A 24284-nucleotide genomic window follows, 5' to 3' on the forward strand; every position below is an offset into this window, starting at 1 on the left:
ACATTAATATTCCTATTTATTTATTCAAATGTATATCCTGGTTTCTACCATCATGTCGAGAACATGTGTGTAATGTTTCGAATAATGACAACTACGGCAGCGACTGAGTCAAAAGGCAAATTATTTCAATCATTACATTTTTTGTAAGAAAAAAAAAATGTTTGGTAACGATTTAATAAATAAAAAAAAATATTAAGATTGCTCGCTTAATATGTAAATTCATTGGTTTCTTTTCACCTTAAACTAAAACTTTACCAAACTTTAACGACAGAGTCATTTTTGTTTGTCTGACGATGTTAAAAAAGTTTATCATCATTAAAATGTTCTGTCGTTTAGGGTCGGAGGAGCGCGAAAGAAGAAACTGACGGAGCTAAACCCTGACGCTGTCACAGTCGAGATGAAACACTCAGTGAGGTTCAACATGAGCTCATTCTGACTTCATGAGCTCACTGTGACAGCATGAGGAGCACATGCAGGAAGACCTGCACATGAAGGAGGTTTAACATCAGATCAAACTCCTCAGTTAATGCAAATATAAAACGGATCTTCTTCATTACGTCCACGTCACAACTCCGACAATGGAACCAACAAATGAATAACGAATTCCTTACATTTTTCTATATACTATATAAAAAAAATCCCACAATGCTTTGCATGTGCTTATGAGATGACAGATGGGTAAAATTACAGTTATGTGAGACTTCACTGTCAGCGTTGACGCAAAACGGTGATGATTCATACGCTCCCCGGGAACCTCAGTGTACTGCCCGCTGCAGAGTGTTTATAGTGTTTATAGTGTTCTTCGTGTGAGGAAGTAGTGAACGAGGGAAGGATTCACTTTTAGGTTTGTTATTGTTACACTGTCACAGCTGGACGCGTTGCATTCTTATGAAAAACAAGTCACAAGTCACAAGTCACATGTCACACATGGAGCGAAATCTTTCAGTTCGTGTTTTGGATTCTTCCACCATTTAAAAGAGTTGAGAAATCCCAGCATGCAAAGCGGAAGAGATCAGATCTAACAAGGAGCTTCATAATGCTGAAGAAAGCTGCATATGTTTAAATATCTGGACTTTTTATTATTTTTTATTATTTTACATTACTGTTGCAGAACCTCACATACAGAGTTCTTCTTCCCAGAATAGAATATAGAAAACTAAAAATTACTAATACATTCTGCCACTGGGGGCTTCAATTTCTCATTTGCCTCCTGAACTTTTACACACACACACACACACACACACACACACACACACACACACACACACACACACACTGAGCTGTCACTTTAGTGCATCAATTCAATCCACTACAGCGGCTCTAATGAATTAATCCAATAAAACCCACTTATTAGTGCCAATGAGTGGTTCTTTATGAGAACATTATAAAGCCCCCCCCCCCCCCCTTTAACCACAGCCCTGCAGAAGCATCGAAGGTTTTTCACGCACATGCAGATGGACGGGCTGTTTGGGGGGGGGGGGGGGGTGTAACGGCATGTACAGACGTCATGTATGTGGCTGTGTTTGTGTTTTCTCCTCCTCTCTCTCTCGCTCTCTCTCTCTGTGATCTAAAAACTCTGTTCGACCGAACAATACAAAAAAAGGAAGAAAAGAACTCGCATTGACCTTCTGCACCTTTATCCTAAATAATACGGTAGAAAAAGACCTCACATGACGCAAAACACTTTTTAACAAACCGATAATAGAACGCATGTGGACTTTTCTGTGACTGGAAACGCTCCACATTCACCTGAAACCCGAACCGTCCGAGTCCTCAGCCGGTTTGAAAAGTCTGAAGAAAAGAAGACTCCGGATGCTTACCTTCCTTTTTTAAGGCATTGATGATCGACTTCATTTTCACCTCCTTTGCTACTCCGACTCACGGCTCGTGCATATCACGGGACCTTTCTGTCAGCACCAGGGACAGCGACTCCGCGGAGAGGAGCTGCCGCGCGCAGCGCACATGATGCCGCTCACACCTTCCACTAACCACCGCCTCCTCCCTGGTAAGCCAGCAAGACCGCCGGCCCCCCCTCCGGTAACAAACTCACACACATGACTGCCGTGACCCCGCCCCCCGTACACACCTCCCCTCTTCTCGCTGCACTGCGCTGAAGTAATCTAAGTAGTAGTACTTGTAGTGAAAGTCACAGTAGAAGATGTGAGGTAGAACAAACATATAAAAGCTATGCAGAGTTACAAAATGTATAAAAGCAAATGTTTCCATAAAGTGAGGGCTCACAAATTGAAATAGCTGTGACAAAGATATGTAATGTGTTTTTTCCTTCCGCATGCCGAGATATCGAACACTTATAATATTTTGTAATACAATAAATAATGATCTTAATGTGAGTGATGAAGTGGTGAAGTTTCATGGTGATATCTATGAGTTCATGTGTTCACCTGTAGAGTCTCTAAATGTCTGTAATGTAACTAAACGTCTCTTTAAAGGACGTTTCCTCTCAATGAGTTTGTTCTCAGACTCTGATGATAAATCTCCACTTCAGCAGCTCTTACATTCACCAAACTTCACTCTTTCATTCCTCTCTGTGTGCTGAAGGTTCACACAGAGGGGTTTGTTCACACATCGTTATGGAACGATACAAAGAGATATCCTGAATAACTCTAATGTGTCAACAACATGAAACAATCATTTTGAACCTGACTTTATCCAACGTTCACATTGATCTGGACATTTATGCTAATAAGCACATATTTAATAAGACAATGCTGTATTAGCATATTTAAGTTAATACATTTTGTTAAATATTTGTACACTATTCACCTGTAGTGTCCCTCCTTAATGACGTGAACTCTGGATGTATTCTAGTTTGCTCTCAGGAAGTCAGATTTTGAGCGAACGACGGTTAAGCAGCTTCTTTTAGGAACACATCCTTGTTGTTGCTAAGCAACTCAGTGGGGGACGTCTCCATACAACATTAAAGCTCCACTTACACATCAGCCTGCACACCTGCCTACTGTATGATGTAATGTGCATGTATCTCCCTGTGTAGTTGTCCTGCTTCCACTCCGATTTCACGCTCTGTCATCTGGTGACACACTCGGTCCTCGTTATTGACGGCTCGGCGCGTCTACAACTTGTAAACCCGGCGATGCACCGACACCAACCCGTCCAAGAACGGACCCGCTGCAGAGCAACACAGCAGATGGCTACATGCAAAGCATATGTTGTCATAAAGTATGCAATAATGCAGTGATGAGAGCAGATCTCCATAACGTGCAATGCCATTAAGAACTAGTTGAAATATGGAGTGACATACACATACTGTAAGTGCTTCACAGTATTTTCAAAGTAACTAAATCTATTGGACCGCAGGATCTTTTGTTAGTTCAGCAATTAGTAAATAAATCTATAAAGTATCAGATGTAACACAAACTACTACTGTACTCTTTTAAGTCACATTGTCATTATTAAGCTAACTGCATAGCATCTTAATCAATCAAAAGGTGAGACAGCCATGTTTGCAGCTTTGGCCACTTTCAAAAGTTAGCGTTGAGCTCCACTCTGCATCGGGAAGTCTGAAAGGTATCTGAAAATAAGTGGTTTCTAATGCAGCAGATGCACATTCCACACATGCTATTAGTCTGGAACATAATCTATGATTATAATATCTTTATTACAGATGTGGCATCTGTCTGTAAAGGAATGCACTGGATCTGACCTGATCATTGGAGACAGAAGGTCCTAACTGTGTTTATCAGTAGATGCAGCTCACCGCCCCACATCGTAAAGTTCAGTCTCACCATATCACCAATCCATACTAGTGAGCAGCAACTCAGTAACAACGGAATGCAACAACGGAATGCAACAACGGAACGCAACAACGGAACGAAACAACGGAACGCAACAACGGAACGAAACAATGTAACATAACAACTGAACAACAATGGAACAAGGGAAGGGGAAAACGGAACGGAACAATGGAACAGAACAACAGAACGTAGCATTATAACGTAACAATGTCAATAAACCACAACCGCCCTTAGCAGACATTCTTATGTATCGTTGTTGTACTTGTTATGTTAAACAGCGTTGTGTAAAACAACAGCACATAAAACATTAGTTAACAAGCGTAAAGTCAACAATTACTTTTGAATTGACATGGGACATGAACAGCGGTCTTGTGGGTGAAAGTCCTGTGTTTGTTTGATCCATCCATCACACCTTCCACATACACACATTTTAGACTTTCTTTCATGTTATTGTACCATGTAAATCTCAACAACAGTTGCTCGATATTCTACGTCACTTGCCCTGACCGAATGCAAACCCGTCCACATTTAACGTATCTGTGGTTTGCTTGTTGTAACTACTTTAGGTGTGAAAACTAACAATGTAGCCAATCTTGTGGATGCAAAAAATAAATAAATCAGAATCAGCGTGAGGAAAGTTTTCCTTCCTCGCTGGCAGGATGTTGAAATTGAGAGAATCAATTTGTCCTCCTTCCTGGATACACTGCTGGAACCATCAGCCAAATATAGCATTGATTTCAGAGTGTGTGTGTGTGTGTGCGTGTGTAACCCACATTACAGTAGAAACCCTTGTTTCAGAGAAGAGAACATTTCAACAGGATGAATAAATGAACGAGTAGCCTTCATTTATTTAGATATAACCTCACTCTTTAATGACATATTGTAATTTTTAAATAAAGTCCATAAATTCCTGAAAAAAATAGAACAAAGCATTTTGAGCAAACATTTTGTTAAACGATTAATTGATTCATTTTTAACTTGCATGTTCTAAATGAACTAAAGTGCTCCAACACACAGGATGTTTTATTAATAATTAACGATTCAACGATGTTGAACATGATTTAACTTCTATCATTACAATATGGTTTGCAGATGTGTAAGCGTTAAGCGTTGTCTGGTCTGTGTTTTCATCTCACAACTTTAATTCTTTCACAGTGTGTTTACACTTCATAAAAGTTAATTGTAACATTTTGGTTGGCTAAAAATGACTTCACTCCCTATAGTGTGACTTCTGGCTGCAAAAAAAACAAGATGGTGATGGCCAAAATGTTGAACTCAAGGCTTCAGAACATCAGTCCAGAAACCAATGAGTGACGTCACGGTGACTACGTCCACTTCTTATATCCAGTCTGTGGGTTTCCATTTTGTTATCCACTACCTGGCTGTGTGTATATAAAAATAAACCAAAATGCATTAACATTCAGTTTCTTGTGCCCTCCACCAACTGACAGCTGGATGTCTGTTTTTTCCTGCAGCAGAGACCCAGCTGACTGTCAGCCAGCTGTGGGTTTTATAATGCATTTTTAAAAATCCTGTTTCGGGGCTCTTGCAGGAAGCGGCTCGTGTTCAGGTGCAGCTTACAGTGATCTGCAGCTTCAAGACGTGGAGCGTCCTCTAAACTGTAAATCCTGCAGCAAACTGGGAATAGATGAGTGTGACAGTGGTTAAGGTGTGTGTGTGTGTGTGTGTGTGTGTGTGTGTGTAAGTATGAAAGTGTGCGACACATACTCCCTGTGGGATTATCACACTGTGGCAGCGGGTGGTCGAATACGCCCATCTGTCAATCATTCTTACACAGGCTTACTGCTGCATGGAGAAGACAAATACAACACATATCTTCTGCAGACATCCTCACCACTCATTCACTAAACTGTGTGTGTGTGTGTGTGTGTGTGTGTGTTTTGTCTTATTTTCGAGTGACAGTCAGAGATTGTAAAGAAACTAAATAACCTCTTTTAGGAGCAGATTTGGGAATTAACACACTGCTGCATTAGTTGTTTAAATGTTTGTTTTGTTTTCGTCGTTCAGCTGCAGAGACTCTGTATTATTGTCTCCAAGTCGTTATCTACATATGAAAATGTGTGACGAATGAATGGAAAAGATGAGGACGCTAAAGAGAATCGTGTAGATGCATGAATGTTTTGCCTATTGTTTCACGTTGGTTGGTCGGCTGCACCGTTTCTTTGCGGATATTTTTTATGGTGCAAGTCCATGCTGGAATGTTTTATTAAGCAAATATCACACAAAGCCAGACGGATATGAGAAATGCTCGTCAGCATATATGTGTGAGAAATTAAAGGAGAAATGTCTCTGAACACGTTTCTTCCAAAAGACATTCCCTCAGTTGGTGGTTTGATGGAATCTGGTGACTGTGAAGGTCTTTTAACATATTTAATTTGTCACTGTTCATTAATTAACATTATCATCAGATCCTGACTGATACTATTGAAGGCATTTATTATTGGCTAATTACAGATATACTGTATCACTTTTGGTATATTAACATATTGGCACATATTAAACACAACAGAATTGATCCAAACTGCTTCACAGTGCAGAGAGAAACTCAGGAGAGGCTACTACTACTGTTACTACTACTAATAATAATAATAATGATTCCTGTGATTGTTGAACTCAACGGTTACCTGATGGTCGTGGTTGGTCTGCGGTAGAACAGCCTATTTATTCAACCCCATGGTGACACATTTCCATGGCCACGCCTTTCAATGTGCAGCTAATAACTACAGCACATCGGTCACACACACTCTCTCACATGTTAACCACATGAAGGCCGTCAGCCCTTTGAGAATCTTTCTTTCTCTTCCAGCAATCACGTCGCGTCCCACTCACACAGCTTCGTCCCGCCTTTGTCTTTGCACAGGAGTCCATCTAGAAATTATGGCAACACTGAATGCGCCCCACTGATGAGATAATTCCCCGTATTCAAGCACTTGAAACTGAAGTAATATTAGTCATCTCTGCTCTCTGTGTGTGATAGGAGCCTCAGAGGCAGCAGATGAAATAACTGATTTTAAGAGCTTTCAAGCCTCAGAATTAAGATAATAATAACGTGCAGCACGGCGCTCATCGCTGGTTCCTGTCATGTGATGAACCTGCACTAACGCTTGTTTTCAATGCAATCTAATATTCTAACATGCTGGCCGGGCAGATGTGACACACAGATTACTCCTCGCACCTTCTGCTGACTGACAACAGAATGTGAATGTGTGATTTGAATAATTTCGGCCTGCGGGCAGAGCAGGAACTCAACATAGCGTGCAGCGCATTCAGTAAACTGTTGATGGTCACAACTGCATCTGTGATCCAACACAGTCTGTTCTCGTCAACCAACGTTTATATATTTCAGGCCACACAAAATACTTCTTATTCTTTAATATGTCCGTGCATTGGTGGAAATATTCTGTGAGCACTTAGTGCCTTAATCCACAATAATTGAGATCAATGTTTGATTGATTCTGTTGTGTGCTCAGCGTGTTATGAACAATAAATACGAGGACCAATTATTCTGATAGTGTTATGAAAACACAAAGTATTGATATACAACTACTTAGTTAGGTTTAGTCAATAAAACGACTTAGTTAGGTTGAGACAACAAGACTACTTAGTTAGGTTGAGACAACAAAACTACTTTGTTAGGTTGAGACAACAAAACTACTTAGTTAGGTTGAGACAACAAAACTACTTTGTTAGGTTGAGACAACAAGACTACTTAGTTAGGTCGAGACAACAAAACTACTTAGTTAGGTCGAGACAACAAAACTACTTAGTTAGGTCGAGACAACAAAACTACTTAGTTAGGTCGAGACAACAAAACTACTTAGTTAGGTTTAGACAACAAAACTACTTAGTTAGGTTGAGACAACAAAACTACTTAGTTAGGTTGAGACAACAAAACTACTCAGTTAGGTTGAGACAACAAAACGACTTAGTTAGGTTGAGACAATAAAACTGGGATTTGTAGGTATAGCTACAAACGCTGTATGAGAGCAGCCTGTCCCGTAGGGTTGTAAGGAGGTGTAGGTGCGTTTATTTGCACTCTATACCTTAGCCGTCGTGAAGCAACCAGAAAATAACGTTTTATTTCTCCATTTCACTCTGTAGCTCGCTTGATCATCCCCTCTTGGCTCGTTTAACCATGGAGGAACCGCTAACTTTGAATGCCGTTTGCAACCGTCAAAATGCTGCGTGTTATCTTTAAAAGTAGACTTAACATAAGGCCGATCAAATAAGCATCTGTCCTCAGAAAATACATTGACTTTAAGTTGGCACAAGAGAAGTGTAAAAGTGCATTTTTTAATTGATTGTATTTACATTGATATACAGTAGATAGTTGGATATTTGTGCGATTCGAACAATTTGGAGTCTGTCTGATTTGGTGTTGATCTGTGATACGAATAAATAACAGATGTCAGAAGTTCTTTTAAATGTTTCATATTTTAAATTAAAATTGCGGTCAAGGTAATACGACAAACAGTGGATCTAACCAGTAAACATCCCCTGGGCGGGATCTTGGAGGCCCCTATTGGCCAGTTCAAATGTTTCACCAGTTGGAAGTCCAGCCTTGACAATGTAGTGAAATCTACAAACAATGACATAATGAAAAAGAAGATTTGTGTGGCTGAACTGTTACATCATCTGGACAGAGGGAGCAAGAGGAACTGTGAAAGCCACGGGGCTTATGGTGTTTAAACCACATTACACATTACACACACACACACACACACACACTGAGTCCATGATCAACATTTAAACACACTAAAGCTGCATATAGCCAATAAGAGGCTCCACATGACACAAGCTGTCTCCAGTGAGAAGGGCTGAGCAAGTGTTTAAGGTGGAGCAGGAGAGGGCCAATGGGAGTATGGGGGAGTGGGTCAAAGGGGGAGGAGGGCAGTGGGGCACCCACCTTTGCAGCAGGCTGAACCCATGGCGGCCAATCGAGAATCCTGAAGTAAAGATGTCCCATCCCCAAATCCACAGTACCAACAGGTGTCACAGAAACAGGACAAAGATGTCCAAACACGAGGGGCACGGCGATGGACCGACTACCTGAGCATGTGTGTGTGTGTGTGTGTGTGTGTGTGTGTGTGTGTGTGTGTGTGTGTGTGTGTGTGTGTGTGTGTGTGTGTGTGTGTGTGTGGGTGTGTGTGTGTGTGTGTGTGTGTGTGTGGGTGTGTGTGTGTGTGTGTGTGTGTGTGTGTGTGTGTGTGTGTGGGTGTGTGTGTGTGGGTGTGTGTGTGGGGGGGACAGCAGATGTGGATAACAAACGAGGGATTTTTTTTGTCCCATTTAGCCCTTCGCCAGGTTGCCGCCGTGCAAGGCTGGTCCATGAGAGAGGGCAACAATCGCAGGATTACATCTTCAGATTAGATTAGATTTCTCTTCATTCATTTCCCTCCCGACCTCATCGTTCTCCTTTATATATTTATTTGTTTGTACATCTTTTCTCATTTTCTCTGAGGCCCCGTAATCCCCCGAGCCACAAACTACACTAAAGGCTCCGTGTTCACTCACTCAACACAACTGGAAACATCGACACAGCGGTTGTGAGCAGCGTATTGTGTGTGTATTATGTATCATTGTATATATATTGAAGCTGTAAATGATTTGAGGTTGCTTGCTTTAAATGTAACTCCATTAGGTGTTAAATTAGAGTTTTAGTCTGCCTCTCCAGAACTTAATATGTGTGGCAACTAAGCAACGAAAGGTAATAAATAGCAAGATAAAGAAGAAGAAAAAAAACATGGAGTTTGTTCAAATTTCTTTTTTCATTTCTGTATGTTCGTGAGAAATCTTCTCACCTCCTCTCATTCCTCTCACACACAGATGCAGAGTGAAATAACTCTCATATATTCATATATATATATATATATATATATATATATATATATATATATATATATATATGAATATATATATATATATATATATATAATGATGTTTAATGCACATTTATTTCCTTATTTGGGATGCAGCCACTTGAATCCTCTTTAAAAGCTACATTTGGTTCAGTATCATGTAGACTAGATTTTTACACACAAACACGATTTATAAAAGCTTTCCCTAAAGCCTCCACAACACGTACGACACTGAGCATTATGTTGTGTAAGAAACAATCACAATTAATTAATAGAAGAACCGTTAATGCCGACTTAATCAAGTCCTTCCACACAGAGTGACACAGATCAGTCGACACCTCTGGAGACCGACCAATCAGCTCCCACTAAACTACCCCCACCGGCTGAAGCATTGATCATTTCTGCTGGCTCATCGGTCTGGGATTGTCCTGTCGTAAACATAAACTTTCATCCTTTTGGAAACGCTCTCGTAATCCAGCAGAGGGGATTATACAGAGAGATCATTTAGGAGGATCAGACCACGAGGGGATTTGAAATATATCCCGAAGGAGATTCAGGAATTGTGAGGGATGGATGGATGAGTGATGGATGAGGGAGAATATGTGAGGGATGGATGGATGAGTGATGGATGAGGGAGAATATGTGAGGGATGGATGGATGAGTGATGGATGAGGGAGAATATGTGAGGGATGGATGGATGGATGGATGGACGTGTTGATGGATGAATGAGTGGATGATGGATGGATGGATGTGTGGATGAATGATGGATGGATGGATGAATGGGTGGATGATGGACGGATGGATGAATGGGTGGATGATGGATGGATGGATGGATGATGGATGGATGGATGGGAGGATGATGGATGGATGGATGGGTGGATGGATGTGTGGATGGATGTGTGGATAGATGTACGTTTTGATGGATGGATAGATGGATGGATGAATGGGTGATGGATGGATGGATGGATGTACGTTTTGATGGATGGATTGATAGATGGACGTTTTGATGGATGGATGGATGGATGGACGTTTTGATGGATGGATAGATGGACATTTTGATGAATGGATAGATGGATGGATGTGTGGTTGGATGGATGTACGTTTTGATGGATGGATGGATGGATGTTTTGATGGATGGATAGATGGATGTTTTGATGGATGATGGATAGATGGACGTTTTGATGGATGGATAGATGGATGGATGTGTGGATGGATGAATGGGTGATGAATGGATGGATGGATGGATGTTTTGATGGATGGATGGATGGACGTTTTGATGGATGGATAGATGGATGGATGTGTGGATGGATGAATGGGTGATGGATGGATGGATGGATGTATGTTTTGATGGATGGATGGATGTACGTTTTGATGGATGGATAGATGGATGTTTTGATGGATGGATGGATAGATGGACATTTTGATGAATGGATAGATGGATGGATGTGTGGTTGGATGAATGGGTGATGGATGGATGGATGGACGTTTTGATGGATGGATAGATGGACGTTTTGATGGATGGATGGATAGATGGACGTATTGATGGATGGATGGATAGATGGACGTTTTGCTGGATGGATAGATGGATGGATGGATGGATGAGTTGAGGGGAGCAAAAGAGGAGCTGCTGCTTCACTTCTTACCTATATCTGTCTCTTTGTGGTTCTTGACGAGCTCAGCGAGCTCAAAGTTTCCAGCAATAATGGCGACCTGGAGAGAGAAATACAATTTGTTATTATTTAATCTTTGCAAGTTCTTTAAGATAGTAAATGTAAAACATAAAGAGCACATAATGACAACATTTTTCTGCAAAAGTAGCTTCTTAAAAAAATACAATATATACCCATCATCAGAGAAGCAATGTTCTCTCTATATGTGAAATCTTTTCTACAGAAAAGCAGATAAACATGATTACGTATTGTCTCCAAAAGCAGCTGAGCACAATACATCAATTTCACTGATTTTAGAAAGTACTCAAACAAGTACAAGAAAGGACTTCTTAATCACAATAATGAGAGTACTTTCCTCCTCTTTGAACAGCCACTGACTTTGAACTTGATAAAATTCAAATCTTCATGGCTTTAATCATCTGGAAAATAATCTACCCACACACGGACGCGGACGGACACACACACACACACACACACACACACGACACAATGGCGAGTACAAGCAAAGTCAGAGCGAGTTAAAGCTGCCGTTTCAGACGGAAGCCCCTGCAGCGATGGTGATCTTATATTATTAACGGGTAAAAACAAGAAAACGGATTTGTTTAACATATAACTGATGGAAACGTTGCTATTTTGCTTCCATAACATTTCTACTTTCAGACAACAAAAGTGTATGTTTTACTACTTTGTCTGTTTGCGTCGGTAGATTTCTCCTAAGTTACCATTAGATGAAGCATCATTTGCATATTAAAACAAAACATTTCAGAAAACTTGTTATACAAAATATAATTGTCCTGATGTGAGTAATCAGCTGGTGAAGTTTCATGGTGATATCTATGAGTGTATTTTATTCACCTGTAGTGTCTTCTCTTAATGAACTACAAACATTGTCCTCCACTGTAAATAGTCTTTTATGTCCCAATAGGATGTCTCACATAAGCCAAGATGTGTCTTGTCTTTAAACCTGGGCAAATAGTCCAATGCACAAATCTTAATTCAACAAAATTATTTTAATTTAAGGTCCACTTCTTCATCGACGTGTGGAGCGCAAGAACATGAAATGTGATTATAAGCACTGGAAAAAAGCCCGTACTGTAAGTGATACATTTATCAAACTAATATTTAATTTAATTTTCAAATAAATCAAAATGAAAAACTTTCAATAATTTTTTGAATTATCTGAATTATCTAAAACAAAAAAGGAGTGTTTGAAAGCAATAATCTTCATGTTTCATGGTATTTATGGTTACAGATATCATGTTCTGTTATGAAATCTTAATATTAGTTGGTGGCTGACTGTTTTACATTTGGTTTGCTATAAAATCCCTGAACTATTTGTCTTCTTCTGAACAAATTAAAGCAATTTTACATCTGAAATCCTGATCGACTGGCCTCATCACACACAGCAGTGTGTTCTCTGAGTGTCCACTAGGGGGCAGTGGAGGGATTTCATGCTGAGCCGGCTGCAGAGGTTGTTACCCGGTAGGTGACCCACATCAAGCTGCCTGTTGACATGTTGCTGCTTACAGTTGTTGCTGTTACAGGGTTTACAGTACACCTCAGGTGTAAAAATAGTCGGGTTCATCTTCCACACACACACACACACACACAAACACACCTCAAGGGAAACCCAGCAGCATTATATAAGCCTGCTCTGATTCCTGGAGAACACATATTCAGGAGGAAGCGGTAGAAAAGGTGCATTATTAAAGCGGAGTTGGCTTGAGTAGATCTCTGCTCCCTCCCTCTGCAGTCGACCTTTTCTTCATATAAATAAAATCACTTCTGAGAAAAGAAGCACTTGAGAGCCTCAAACATAGATGGTTCCCACCAGTACGGATCCTCTTGGATTTTTCTACACGCTGCATTCATATACAATATTATATTCCAGCTTTCCTTCGGGGCTGAACTGAGAGTCGTTACATGTAATCGTGCTCTTCTTCGCGGCAGCAAATGTGATGCTTCCTGGGAGGGAGACGGGAGGAGGAGGAGGAGGCGACGCCGGCTGGATCTCCCACTCACTCCGAAGGATCTCCCATAGTGCAACGCCACCACGTGTGACCAATCTGTGACAGGCCACTCTCCCACAGGAACCCTGATTCCGGCGCAGGATTGGTGGATGTGATGGAGTAACGCGTCAGGAAGAAGTGACAGAGTGAGGGACTGACTGATGCAGAACTAAATGCATTTGTAATATGTTTGAAGCAAGCGGTAAAGCGGTTTGCTTTTTCAACACTATAAAGACGCAGCACTCTGAATATCTTGTTTACCATTTGTGTATTAGACACCGTATCATATTATAACAGCATTTATAATACACTCAAGGCTTTTTGATGCAATACAACAGCAGACTTTTGGAACACAATAAAAGCCTATCCTGTTGATGTTACTTTACTTTCTCGAAAAGGTTTGAGGATTTAAAGATCAAAGATGTCGAGTAGGTCAGGCTTATTTTTCTTAGATGTCTGGGTTACAATAAACTGTAGTTTCAGGACCTGCTTCACACTAAATACAGATTCAAATGTGGGTGAAACCAGGCAGCAACTTCTTGTTCTGAAAAGTGAAGTCAAAGCTTCATGTGTTAAAGCTGCATTCTCTCTAGTGTCCACCAGGGGGCGACTCCTCTGGTATAGAAGTCTATGAGAAAATGACTCTACTTCTCTCTTGATTTATTACCTCAGTAAACATTGTAAACATGAGTTTATGGTCTCAATCTCTAGTTTCAAGTCTTCTTCAATACAGCATGATGTTCATTTAGTACATTATGGTCCATTTAGAGTCACACAGACCATAAAGCAGGGGATGCTTTAGGGCGGGGCTACACGGTGATTGACAGCTCTCTACCGTGGCGTTATCTGGTCTGGCAGTTGTCTGTGTGTTTGTCTTTAAACTTAAACCCTTTGTTTTCATGTCGTGGAAGTTAATTGTAACATTTTGGTCGCCCAAATTCGTTCGGTTGTAATTAACCCTCTCGTGTCACTTCTGGTTGCAAAAAAACAACATGGCGACAGCCAAATACCAGGATGGCGAAGACCAACAACCAAGACGGCAATGACCAAAAACAAAAAGGCCGACGGACAAACTGCTGAACTGAGGGCTTAAAAAGTTCACAAACCAAAGGGAGACGTCCCCGTGAATACATGCACTTCTTATGGTTGGAACAAAAGTTACACCAAATCCATCTTCACCTCTTGATGTCTTTTGACATTTTGACCTCACGGAGGAACTCAAACAACCTGATCAGCTCATGAAGCTGGAAGGAAGTTGAAGTTCATTAGAATTGATGAGGTAATGTGACATGAAAGCAGGTAACCGATAAGCAACGAGAAATACAGTCCCGATTTAACCCTCATCATCATTCCACCGCCCACCTTCACCACCACTACTGGCATCACCACCGTCACCGCCCCCACACCCATTCTCCTCCTGCTCTCCCCTGGTAGTCATGGAGACAAATGGTTTGTGTATAACAGAAGCGATGCATGAGACAGAAAATCAATCAACGATCAATGAAGGACAAAAGACTCAGTGGTCACTGCTGAGGCAAGAGATGGTGCGTTAAAGTTTAAAGGAGCTGATCAGACTCCAGGTCTGAGGACAAACTTCTTGTATCTTTACGTACTCTCACTCAGTTTGGAGCATTTATTGGAGCCACAATAAGTCAAGTAGTACTAAAATAAATTACATGAATGTTTCCAAGAGAGCAGAGTTATTATTGGAAGTGGCTGTTTATCACCAAGAATGAAATACTGGTAGATGTTCGTAACTGAGTGTTCAGGATAAAGTAGACGTTCACACCGACGCTGAGTCGTCCGAAGCTTCAAAATAAGACACTCTGCGTTCTGCTCTAACGTCATGTTTTGGACGTGTTCGTCACAGGCATTGTGTCTTTTCAAAATAAACTTCCGTCTTTACAGGAAGTTACGTTCAGGCAACAAATCCACTTAATCAGGTTTAGGAAAAGAGCACGGTTGACTCATGTGACTACAAATTGCACGCTTTGATGTTGAGCACATTTCCACTCAGGTATATTTTGAAGTTACGGTAATTTCAGTCGTTCCATGATAATTATCACATAATAACTGCTCACACAGTAAATGCTGGTTTGCTGCTGTGCTAATGAGGATCTATCAAGAAATAAATTACAGACACACACACACACACACACACACACACACACGTTATAGGCTCAAGCTGATATCGCTGATGTGTCGAATTCACATCCAGCCGACGTGAGCCTTCGTATGAAGTCTTGAAGTCTAATATTCCGTTCGTATTACTGCTGTTAGTCTGGACCAACTCTCTTTAGCTGCTAAATGCTCCACTACGTTCACCAGCTGGTCTCTGTTCATGTAAAGTGGATTCATCAAAGCTTTTTATGCTGAAAACAGCCGGCCCTCCTGCAGGAGACAAGGTTTATAAAAGCAGTGAGACGGACCCATGAGGGGAACAATGAGCTGAAAGACGACAAAGCTACGATCCACTAGATCCACTGCTAGTATAAAAACACTGACGAGTGCAGCTTTAACGGCGAAGGATGATGCAAGTCAGCCTTCTGGTTCATGTACATGGAACACATTCTATGAAACACAACAGTTACATAACATCCCCACAGTTGCATGTTGTTGTATTCCCATTAACTCTGAGTCATGTCATATTAGTTTCAGGTGCTGTTGCAGCTCATACTTCCCACTGAGGCACTGTGAATGTGTGTGTGTGTGTGTGTGTGGGGGGGGGGGGGGGGGGGGGGAATGAGAGAGCGACCGTTGCTATGGCACCAAAACTCAACTGTTCGTCGGGGGTTTAAGCTGAACCAGGTTTAAAACACCCGCTTGCGCTTTAGCAAAACTGTCCGGATGACACGGACCTCTGGAATAATTTGACGTTTGAATTGGAATACTTTGACAACACTTTGGCACATTGTGCTACATGACATGTCACTGGTGGCTGTAATTCACTGCATGTAACTCTGAATAATAATGAGGCAGAGGGGGAATAATGTCTGACGTGTAGCAGGCGCCAAAGGCGATGGGAGGAACAAGAGAATGTGTGAATGTGTGGGGGCAAAGAGGGCAGGATATGAAGGGGGGAGGAAAGAAGTGGAATATAGACAATGAGGAGTGGAGAGAGGAATTAGATTAGAAGAACGGCAACGGAGAAAGTGCAGAAGAGATATTAAAAAAAACGTGGAGATGAAATTAGGTAGAGAGGATGAAAAGCTTAGAGGAGCTCAGAGGTTAGATTGGAGGGAAGCAAAACTGCTGTTTGAGGAGAGAAGAAGGACAAAGAAGAGTTAGAGGAAGTGGAGAGGATGTGACCAGTTGTTGGAGGGGGAATGTTAAATAAAGAAAATTAATTTTTATCTCTTTGAAAAGCCCTCTATCTAGAGAACGGGGCACTCAGAGAGGATGATGGGAGTTTTCAGCTATACTCAAATTATTTTTCTTTTGTTTGTAATGCAACAATGGTGATCAGGCTACACACACACACACACACACACACACACACACACACACACACACACACACACACACACACACAGACCTGACACATGATATTATCTGATGGCATGGCCACACACCCACACAGTGGCCTAATTAAGAGCACACGCAGCAGCACAACGCCAGCCTGCCTCATTCAGTGGCAATCGCTTTTTATTAACATTTGCACTGTTCCAATAGTTCATCTGGCTCCTAATGATGCCGTTTTTCAAGCAGTTCGCTCGGTCGAAGTTAACAAGCGGGCAGAGTGCCCACTCTCTTTAGTGATTGTTGGACTTGGTGAAAAAATATTAACATGCACACACAAATAAAAGAGACACACATGTATGAAAAGGGATTCCTCATTAGCAACCTCTTAATGAGGAAATGTAATGACCTACTTCAAATGCAAATGTTGCTCCTACCAACATGGAGGGATTACTGAATGGGCCTGCTGGGCACTTAACAAGGGACACAAAATGACCACCAAGAGAAACACAAAAACAGAGACATGCAGTGTAATGACAACAAAGAGTCACATAACAACTACAAAGACTCACATAACAACTACAAACAGACACATAACAACCACAAAGAGACACAAAATGACCACAAAGAGACACAAAACAACTACAAAGAGACACAAAATGACTACAAAGAGACGCAAAACAACTACAAAGAGACACAAAACAACTGCACAGAGCAGCAAAATAACTACAAAGAGACACAAAACAACTACAAAGAGGCACAAAACAACTACAAAGAGACACAAAACAACTGCACAGAGACGCAAAACAACTACAAAGAGACACAAAACAACTACAAAGAGGCACAAAACAACTACAAAGAGACACAAAACAACTGCACAGAGACGCAAAACAACTACAAAGAGACACAAAACAACTACAAAGAGTCAAAAAAACATAACAAAAAGAGGATAAACAACTGTAAAGTATGTGTCTTCCTCCTATGTGGGGGGTGGGGCTTTTTGCATGTCTGCGTCCATTGTGTCATAATCCGCCCATACATAATGAAATGGTTAAAATACTCACTCCGGCCAAAGGTATGTGGACATGGATGTCCCTACACTTTCAGCCATATACTAAACTTTGATTCTCAAAGAAAAAGCTCCCACATCGTCCAAAAAGCTAATTAAATCTGGCTAAAACACTTTATGGTGACAATAATGTGGAGACTCCTCTCCAGTGTTCTACTTTTGGTCTGGGTCTGTGTTTCCTGGTTAGGGAAAGGGAATGCACAAAACCAGCTCCATAAAGAAGAACTAGACTGGCCTGATTAGAGCCCTGATCCAAACCCCATCCAAAAACCCCAATAGTCAGATTTGTCCAACAACCCATCTCTATCCCAAAAACAAACTTTCTGTTCAGCAAACAGAAGCACATGCCTAATTATTATACAGAATGACGTCATCGGACCTTCTCTGCTTCACTAGTCGGCTTACCCTGATATTCTTACCCTAAACCCGACCAGTCTCACTCCTCATGCCTAAACCTCACCAACCCAGCCAACGAAAGCATCGAGTAATAAGAGGCAGAGTGCTGGATCATGCATTTGCCAGTAGGGAAAGAATTAGGAAGGTCCGATGATGTCATTCTGCATAATAATTAGCCATGTGCTTGTTTTCTTTTGCAGGGAAAGTGTGTATTTTCGGAGCAACGGGCTGTCGGACAAATGAGCTTTTGGTCCAATGGGAAATTTTTCTGATTTTTCGTCATAACATCAACACCGGCGTTGACCCTCACTAATGCTCGTGTAGTTGAATGGGAGCAAATCCCTGCAGCCAGGTGAACGGCGTGTCAGAGCCGCAGATTCAAGCCTTTGGTTTTGGAATTACATGTTCGAGAATCACTGGGTTGAGTCATCTCTGGTTGTGTTGTGTCCAAAAATCCATCTTATATTTGTAATTTGTTTTTGATGCACCACTCTTTCTTCTCTCCTTCATCTCCTCCTACCTCAGTTACTGATTTCCTACATAATCCAGAACGCTGGGCCGATCAGAAAACAGGCATAAACTTGTTGGATTCAGCTCCTGGCTCCATGTGTAGGTGGAGAGTGCAACAGCGATAAAGATAGTAAGAGCAAGGGAGCGAGTTCCTCCACTCGAAAAACAAGAGCGAGTCCACAGCATGTCTAGTGGCTGCTGGTTATTCTGCTGTCGAGGCTATTGTCAGTAGAAATAAATCTGCTGTTTGTGTCTCTTTCTCCACAGATTTCTCCGTGTATGTTTGTTGGACGCTTTCTGCAGAAAGTCTGTGATTCTGAGAGACTTCTTTTTAAACTGATGGATGACAGAGTGACAGATTGGTTGGGTGTCAGGCTGACAAGAACGTGCTGCAGAAACCTGAATACTGTTATGATGATGTATACAGAAATATGAATAACCCACATGTGAACTTCACATCTCAAACATGGTCAGAAAAGAGTGAATGTGAAATCTGTACCATTAAACATCATCTCTAGGCTATTTAACAGTTTAAATGTAGACTGTGATGCAGCAGAGAGGCGTATTGATCCTGAATCACACGCCGCAAATAGAAATAAAGCTGCACGTAACACTGAAACGTGAGCTCAATCTAGGCCACGGCTGCACAACCCAACACCCTGACCTCCCTTCTGCCCGGGCTCCCTTCCCCTTCGTGAAGCACTCCAGCCAATGAAGCGCTCCGCTGTGGAGTGGTAGTGGAGAAAAGTGGAGGACGCCGTGGGACTGCCTTTCATAAACGCCTGCTGGATGAGCTTCTTTCGTAACTCGGGTGTAGCTTGATGGCAAAAAGCATTCTAGAAACCTTTCAGATCTGTATGTGTAGACTTTCTTGATGACTGTTGCACCTTTGTTTTCTTGATCAAACATTCCTCTGTTGTGACTTTTAAATACCGAGAGGGTGAGGCAGCTATATGGTCCTCCCATGTCGAAACATTGGTAAACTATACAATTATTGAATATTCTTTGCATCGTGACTACGAGTGCGTGCATATTTTTCCTTTACACTTAAACCGAAACAAAACAAACAAATGGCGCAGAACATCAGGATTCAGCTTCAAATGAAATTAGAGTAGAACGCAACAAAACATCTTGGTTATGTTTAAAGTACTATGCTTACATGCTATTGTACTGCGGGTTTGACCCGTCCATGTCCTGCTCCTTCTGACTGCAGACCCATTTAAAACATATTTGAGATACGTCTACCGCCAACGTAATCTACGACTAAATATGCTCCCCACAAAACATAAACCACAAAGGTTGTATGGTAACGTAACTTTTAGGAGAAAATGATAATAATAATAATAATAGCATTATTTGTTGCTTTACTTTGCAACAGAAAATCTGTGAAAATAATTTCAAATTCTCTCTTTAGTAAATGAAAGTGTTCCTCGATGCTCTCTTTTATACGTAGATGTTTTGCAGATGACACCCTGTACTATATGTGTGAACACATCCGATCACAGGCGAGCAGCTACATGACTAAACATTTACAACCCCGTCTCCTACAAAATCACGTTCACATACAACTCAATTGCACTCTCAACTACGAAGGACACGTATCTTCTTCTGCATTACGTTCACAGTTTTAACATAACAAAACTACGTGGTTGTTTAGGCATCAGAAGGACTTGATTCACACAGGATACAGACAGCAGCACCACCAGGACCTCCTCCCTACGTGGACCTCCTCCGACTCATTTGAAACAGATCCACAACTAAAAACATCCCGAAACAAACGTAATTCACAACACTGTTACGTCATCTTTAGGAGACAGAGCTGCGGACTGCTTTATCTACTAAGAGTCTGAAACAAGAGATTGATGATTTTATAGTCTTATTGATGCTTTAACTTGCTACCGTCTGAAAATCTGTGAGAAATCATTTAGCCTCTCTGAAGGCTGCTCCTCCTACGATCTCTCTTATAAAGAGAAAACATTGAGAACAATTCTGAACTGCAGCTAAAGTTCATCAAAGTTATTGTTTTTAAACGTCGAGTTTAAAATCGTGTGAAGAGATCCTCTGGAAGGACGAGCTGCTCAACGACGGACGCGATGCTCACTTGTGGTTCCGCTCTGAACGCCGTTGAAGTGAAACACGTCTCACGTTGGCCGGAGAGACGTCGGCGATCCGCTCGCTGCTGCTGACCTTGACCGTTTTACACTGTTGCCATGGTAACAAATGAGACGAAGAAAACGTGCTGCTACCAAATATAATATCTTCTTTCTGTTCTGAAATAGATCTTCTATAACCGCGTACATGCAAACCACAGTGGAGAAGAGTGCTTCTTTCTTTTGCCTCTACCTGAAACGGACTCTGGCTGTTGTAGTTCTTCACGTCTTTGTCGGCTCCACGAACAAGCAGCACTCTGGCACAGTTATCCTGAGGAGAGACGGAGAAGAGAGAACAACACATGAACAACACGGGCTGAGACTATGTGTAAGAACAACCGGAATCCTTCAGGTGATCCTACTTTGTTGGGGGGAAAAGGCCGACGAGCTTCGTCGGCAGAATTCTCCAAAAGCAAAAGAAGTGAGAGGAGCAGGAAGTGATCAGTCTAACGGTCCCAGCACCGACGCAGGGAAGAGAAGCACAGAACATCTACTACCTACATCAGGAACGCAGCTTCATCTGCTGTTAAGTGTGTATCTATTCGTCCACTCACAGAGAGAGAGGGAGTGAGGGCGAGAGGGATAGATAGAGAGGACAGAGGAAGAGAGAGAGAGAGAAGAACAGAGGGATGGAGAGTGCTGAGGGGTTTGAATCTACTGCACAAATCGCCCACAAAGTGCTCCACCACGCATGTATCGTGCACACAGACACACACACACACACACACACACACACACACACGAATATAAATACTAGAGAGTTAAAAAAGAAAACACACAGATACTGACACACAAGCACAATCTGCACAAATACTAATGTTTCCTGCGATTTATAAACATCTTATTTTAGGACGTGCGCGAGCGTTGTTATTTTTACTCGTGGACGTCTCCATCTGGAGCGCAGCCATCGCCGCCGCATTTCCTCTCCAAATAAGCTACATTTACAATGGAAATGTGTGACACGCGTCAGAGCCCGAGCCGAGGCATTTGTGTAGCGTTTCAGAAGATAATGAGAAGCAGAGCATGACAGCAGGTGCACGGAGTGGAGAGACAGAGAGAGGGAAAGGTCCAGGACGTAGCAGCTACACAGATGATCACTGAGGGAGAAGACACAGAGGAGGATTCTCACATTCTCTCGCCAGAAGTTTGTGTTTTTTGGGTTGGTTTTTATGCAGCATTCTGCTCTGGAATCTGCTGAGAGTCCTCCGTCTATCAAGGAGCAGTGAGAATAGAGCCGTACTCATGAAGTACAGTATCAGAGAGGAATGCAGCTGAACTGAGCTCTCGATTGCTTTTACAGAGAAACATCATTTATCCCGGATTATGGTCGCAGTTTGAAACACGTGGGTAACATTTCAAAACAAAACAGAAAAACGCGACAAAACTTTGTTAGGTTTAATAAAAAGCATCGTGGTTTTAAAATCAGGGTTGTATGGGAGCGTCACTGTTTATGATTATTAGGCCGTTTATTATCATCAGCCCCATGAAAAGACTCAAACCAACAGTGAATGTATCTACAAGCAAATACTGAGCATCACCGCCTTGACTAAGTCGTTTGTTTCCTGAACCGTTGTTTCCTGTAAAGACAGAAGTTTATTTTGAAAAGACCAAATTCATGAAACAAGCGGACTTGAGTAAGAAAACGCACTAAAAGTGAGGAGTACGTTATCGTAAGATATCATACGAAACGTTGTCGGTGGATAAGTAGAGCACCGAACGTGGATTAATCCGCCACTGAAAGTAGTCCAATAGTCAACAAATGCATTCTCTACAAACAGTAACAGCTGTTGTAGAGTCTTAGAGAGAAGAACAATATACTGTTGTGAGGTAGATTTGTCTTCAGAAGAAAGAAGGTTTGTAGCTAAGAGCTGCAGACAGGAAGTAAGAAAGTATTCAGACCAACACAAGAGAGCAATGATGGCAGCCTGATCCCTGAGAAGCTGTTACTACATTGGAATGGAGGTTTGCTGGCTCCACACACTGACACAGAAGCAGGTGATTCCTTCGTGACGCAGCAATAACTATCCTTCTTAAGTGGAACTAAATGCTTGCTCTGATTCAGATACACCAGTGGTTCATGTGTTTGATTCAGAGCTGTCGTTCTCTGTGTAGCTGGCGACGCTCCAAGGTCAACGTGTTAAATGGTCTCAGGTGAGGGGCTGTACGAGCACGGGTCAGAGGGTTCTGACCCTCCACAGAGGGCTCACTCACAGGTCCTCAGGGTGCTTCATCTAGTCAGTGCACATTCAGCTGAGGGTCAAGGCTATGAGTTATTTTATTTATTGTTATTGTCAGTACATGAAAAGACCAAAGCTGAGAGTGTTAATCCATCGCACTTCCTGTCTGTGTCTTTCAGCTCTAAGCACATCGTTGTTCCTACCGAAGACGTACATCTTTAAAAACGGTTCTTTTCTTTTTTAAGCTCAGTAATTTCTAAAAACAGCTGCTCACTGTAAGAGTAAATAAATAAAGAGAACAAATAGAACGAGTAGAATACAAAGACAAAGATAAGGTGAATAAGAAGTGATTCTAACACAGAAACTAAAATAGAAAACTAATATTGAGCACGATGTTCAGAGTCAATCACTTCTTCTTTGAGTCCAATCGGACGGTTTGAACGGTTCTTCACATTTAAAGGACAGACGGACTGAAAGCTGATGTTATCGAAACGTTTCAGATGAGAATCCTGATCCCAGAGGATCACATCTCACCTGATCCAACGCTTTGGCATTTTAGACAGTTTTCCACTTGCTATGAATGAACAGCTTATTGCTGTTTATTGTGCACGTTGTTCTTCCACCTCTTTGTGTTTCACACATGATGACGTGTTGCTCCACAGAGCTGGTTAAACTATCTTAAACATAGCACCAGGTCAATCCAGTGTAGGGGTGTGTGTGTGCTCTTGTTCACGTTACACACACACACACACACACATCTGACCACCCCCCCCCCCCCCACCGCTCACCTGGTTGTATAGGGCAGAGATGTGTAGAGCAGTGTTTCCCGAGGCGTTCTGGGCGCTCATGTCTGCTCCGTAGAACAGCAGATGCTCCAGGTGCTGCACATGGCCGTGACGGCAAGCCTGCACACACACACACACACACACACACACACACACACACACACACACACACACAGTAGTCAAACACAGCCTTTGGCTCCGCCTCTAGACGGCGGTTGCAGTAATGGGCCTCTAACACTAGATGTCAGTGTGCTGCAGAGGGAACGTCTCATAATAAGTTGCATAATTGAAATCATCAAGAGAGAGATGAAAGATGGTCAGAAACAAGAGGCTGAGCGCGAAGTTATTGCTTTTATGGACCAGTTTCTCCTCCGTTATCGTCACGTAGTAATGTTTGAGGTTATGGT

The 24284-nt window shown here is 41.9% G+C and overlaps 1 protein-coding gene across 1 annotated transcript in view; it reads right to left on the minus strand.

The window, feature by feature from the left end:
• Nucleotides 1-24284, minus strand: part of LOC142934193 (SH3 and multiple ankyrin repeat domains protein 2-like) — a 121914-nt gene that overhangs the window by 75290 nt on the left and 22340 nt on the right. The window contains exons 7-9 of the mRNA XM_076078654.1: nucleotides 23881-23997; nucleotides 21109-21186; nucleotides 11296-11362 (exon numbers count right to left, since the gene is read on the minus strand). Of these exons, the coding sequence (XP_075934769.1) occupies nucleotides 11296-11362; nucleotides 21109-21186; nucleotides 23881-23997 (262 nt within the window). The remainder of the gene's footprint in view (nucleotides 1-11295; nucleotides 11363-21108; nucleotides 21187-23880; nucleotides 23998-24284) is intronic.

This window comes from Anarhichas minor, unplaced genomic scaffold (assembly GCF_050575085.1).
Source record: "Anarhichas minor isolate MPS153535 unplaced genomic scaffold, ASM5057508v1 ptg000067l, whole genome shotgun sequence".
NCBI lineage: Eukaryota > Metazoa > Chordata > Actinopteri > Perciformes > Anarhichadidae > Anarhichas > Anarhichas minor.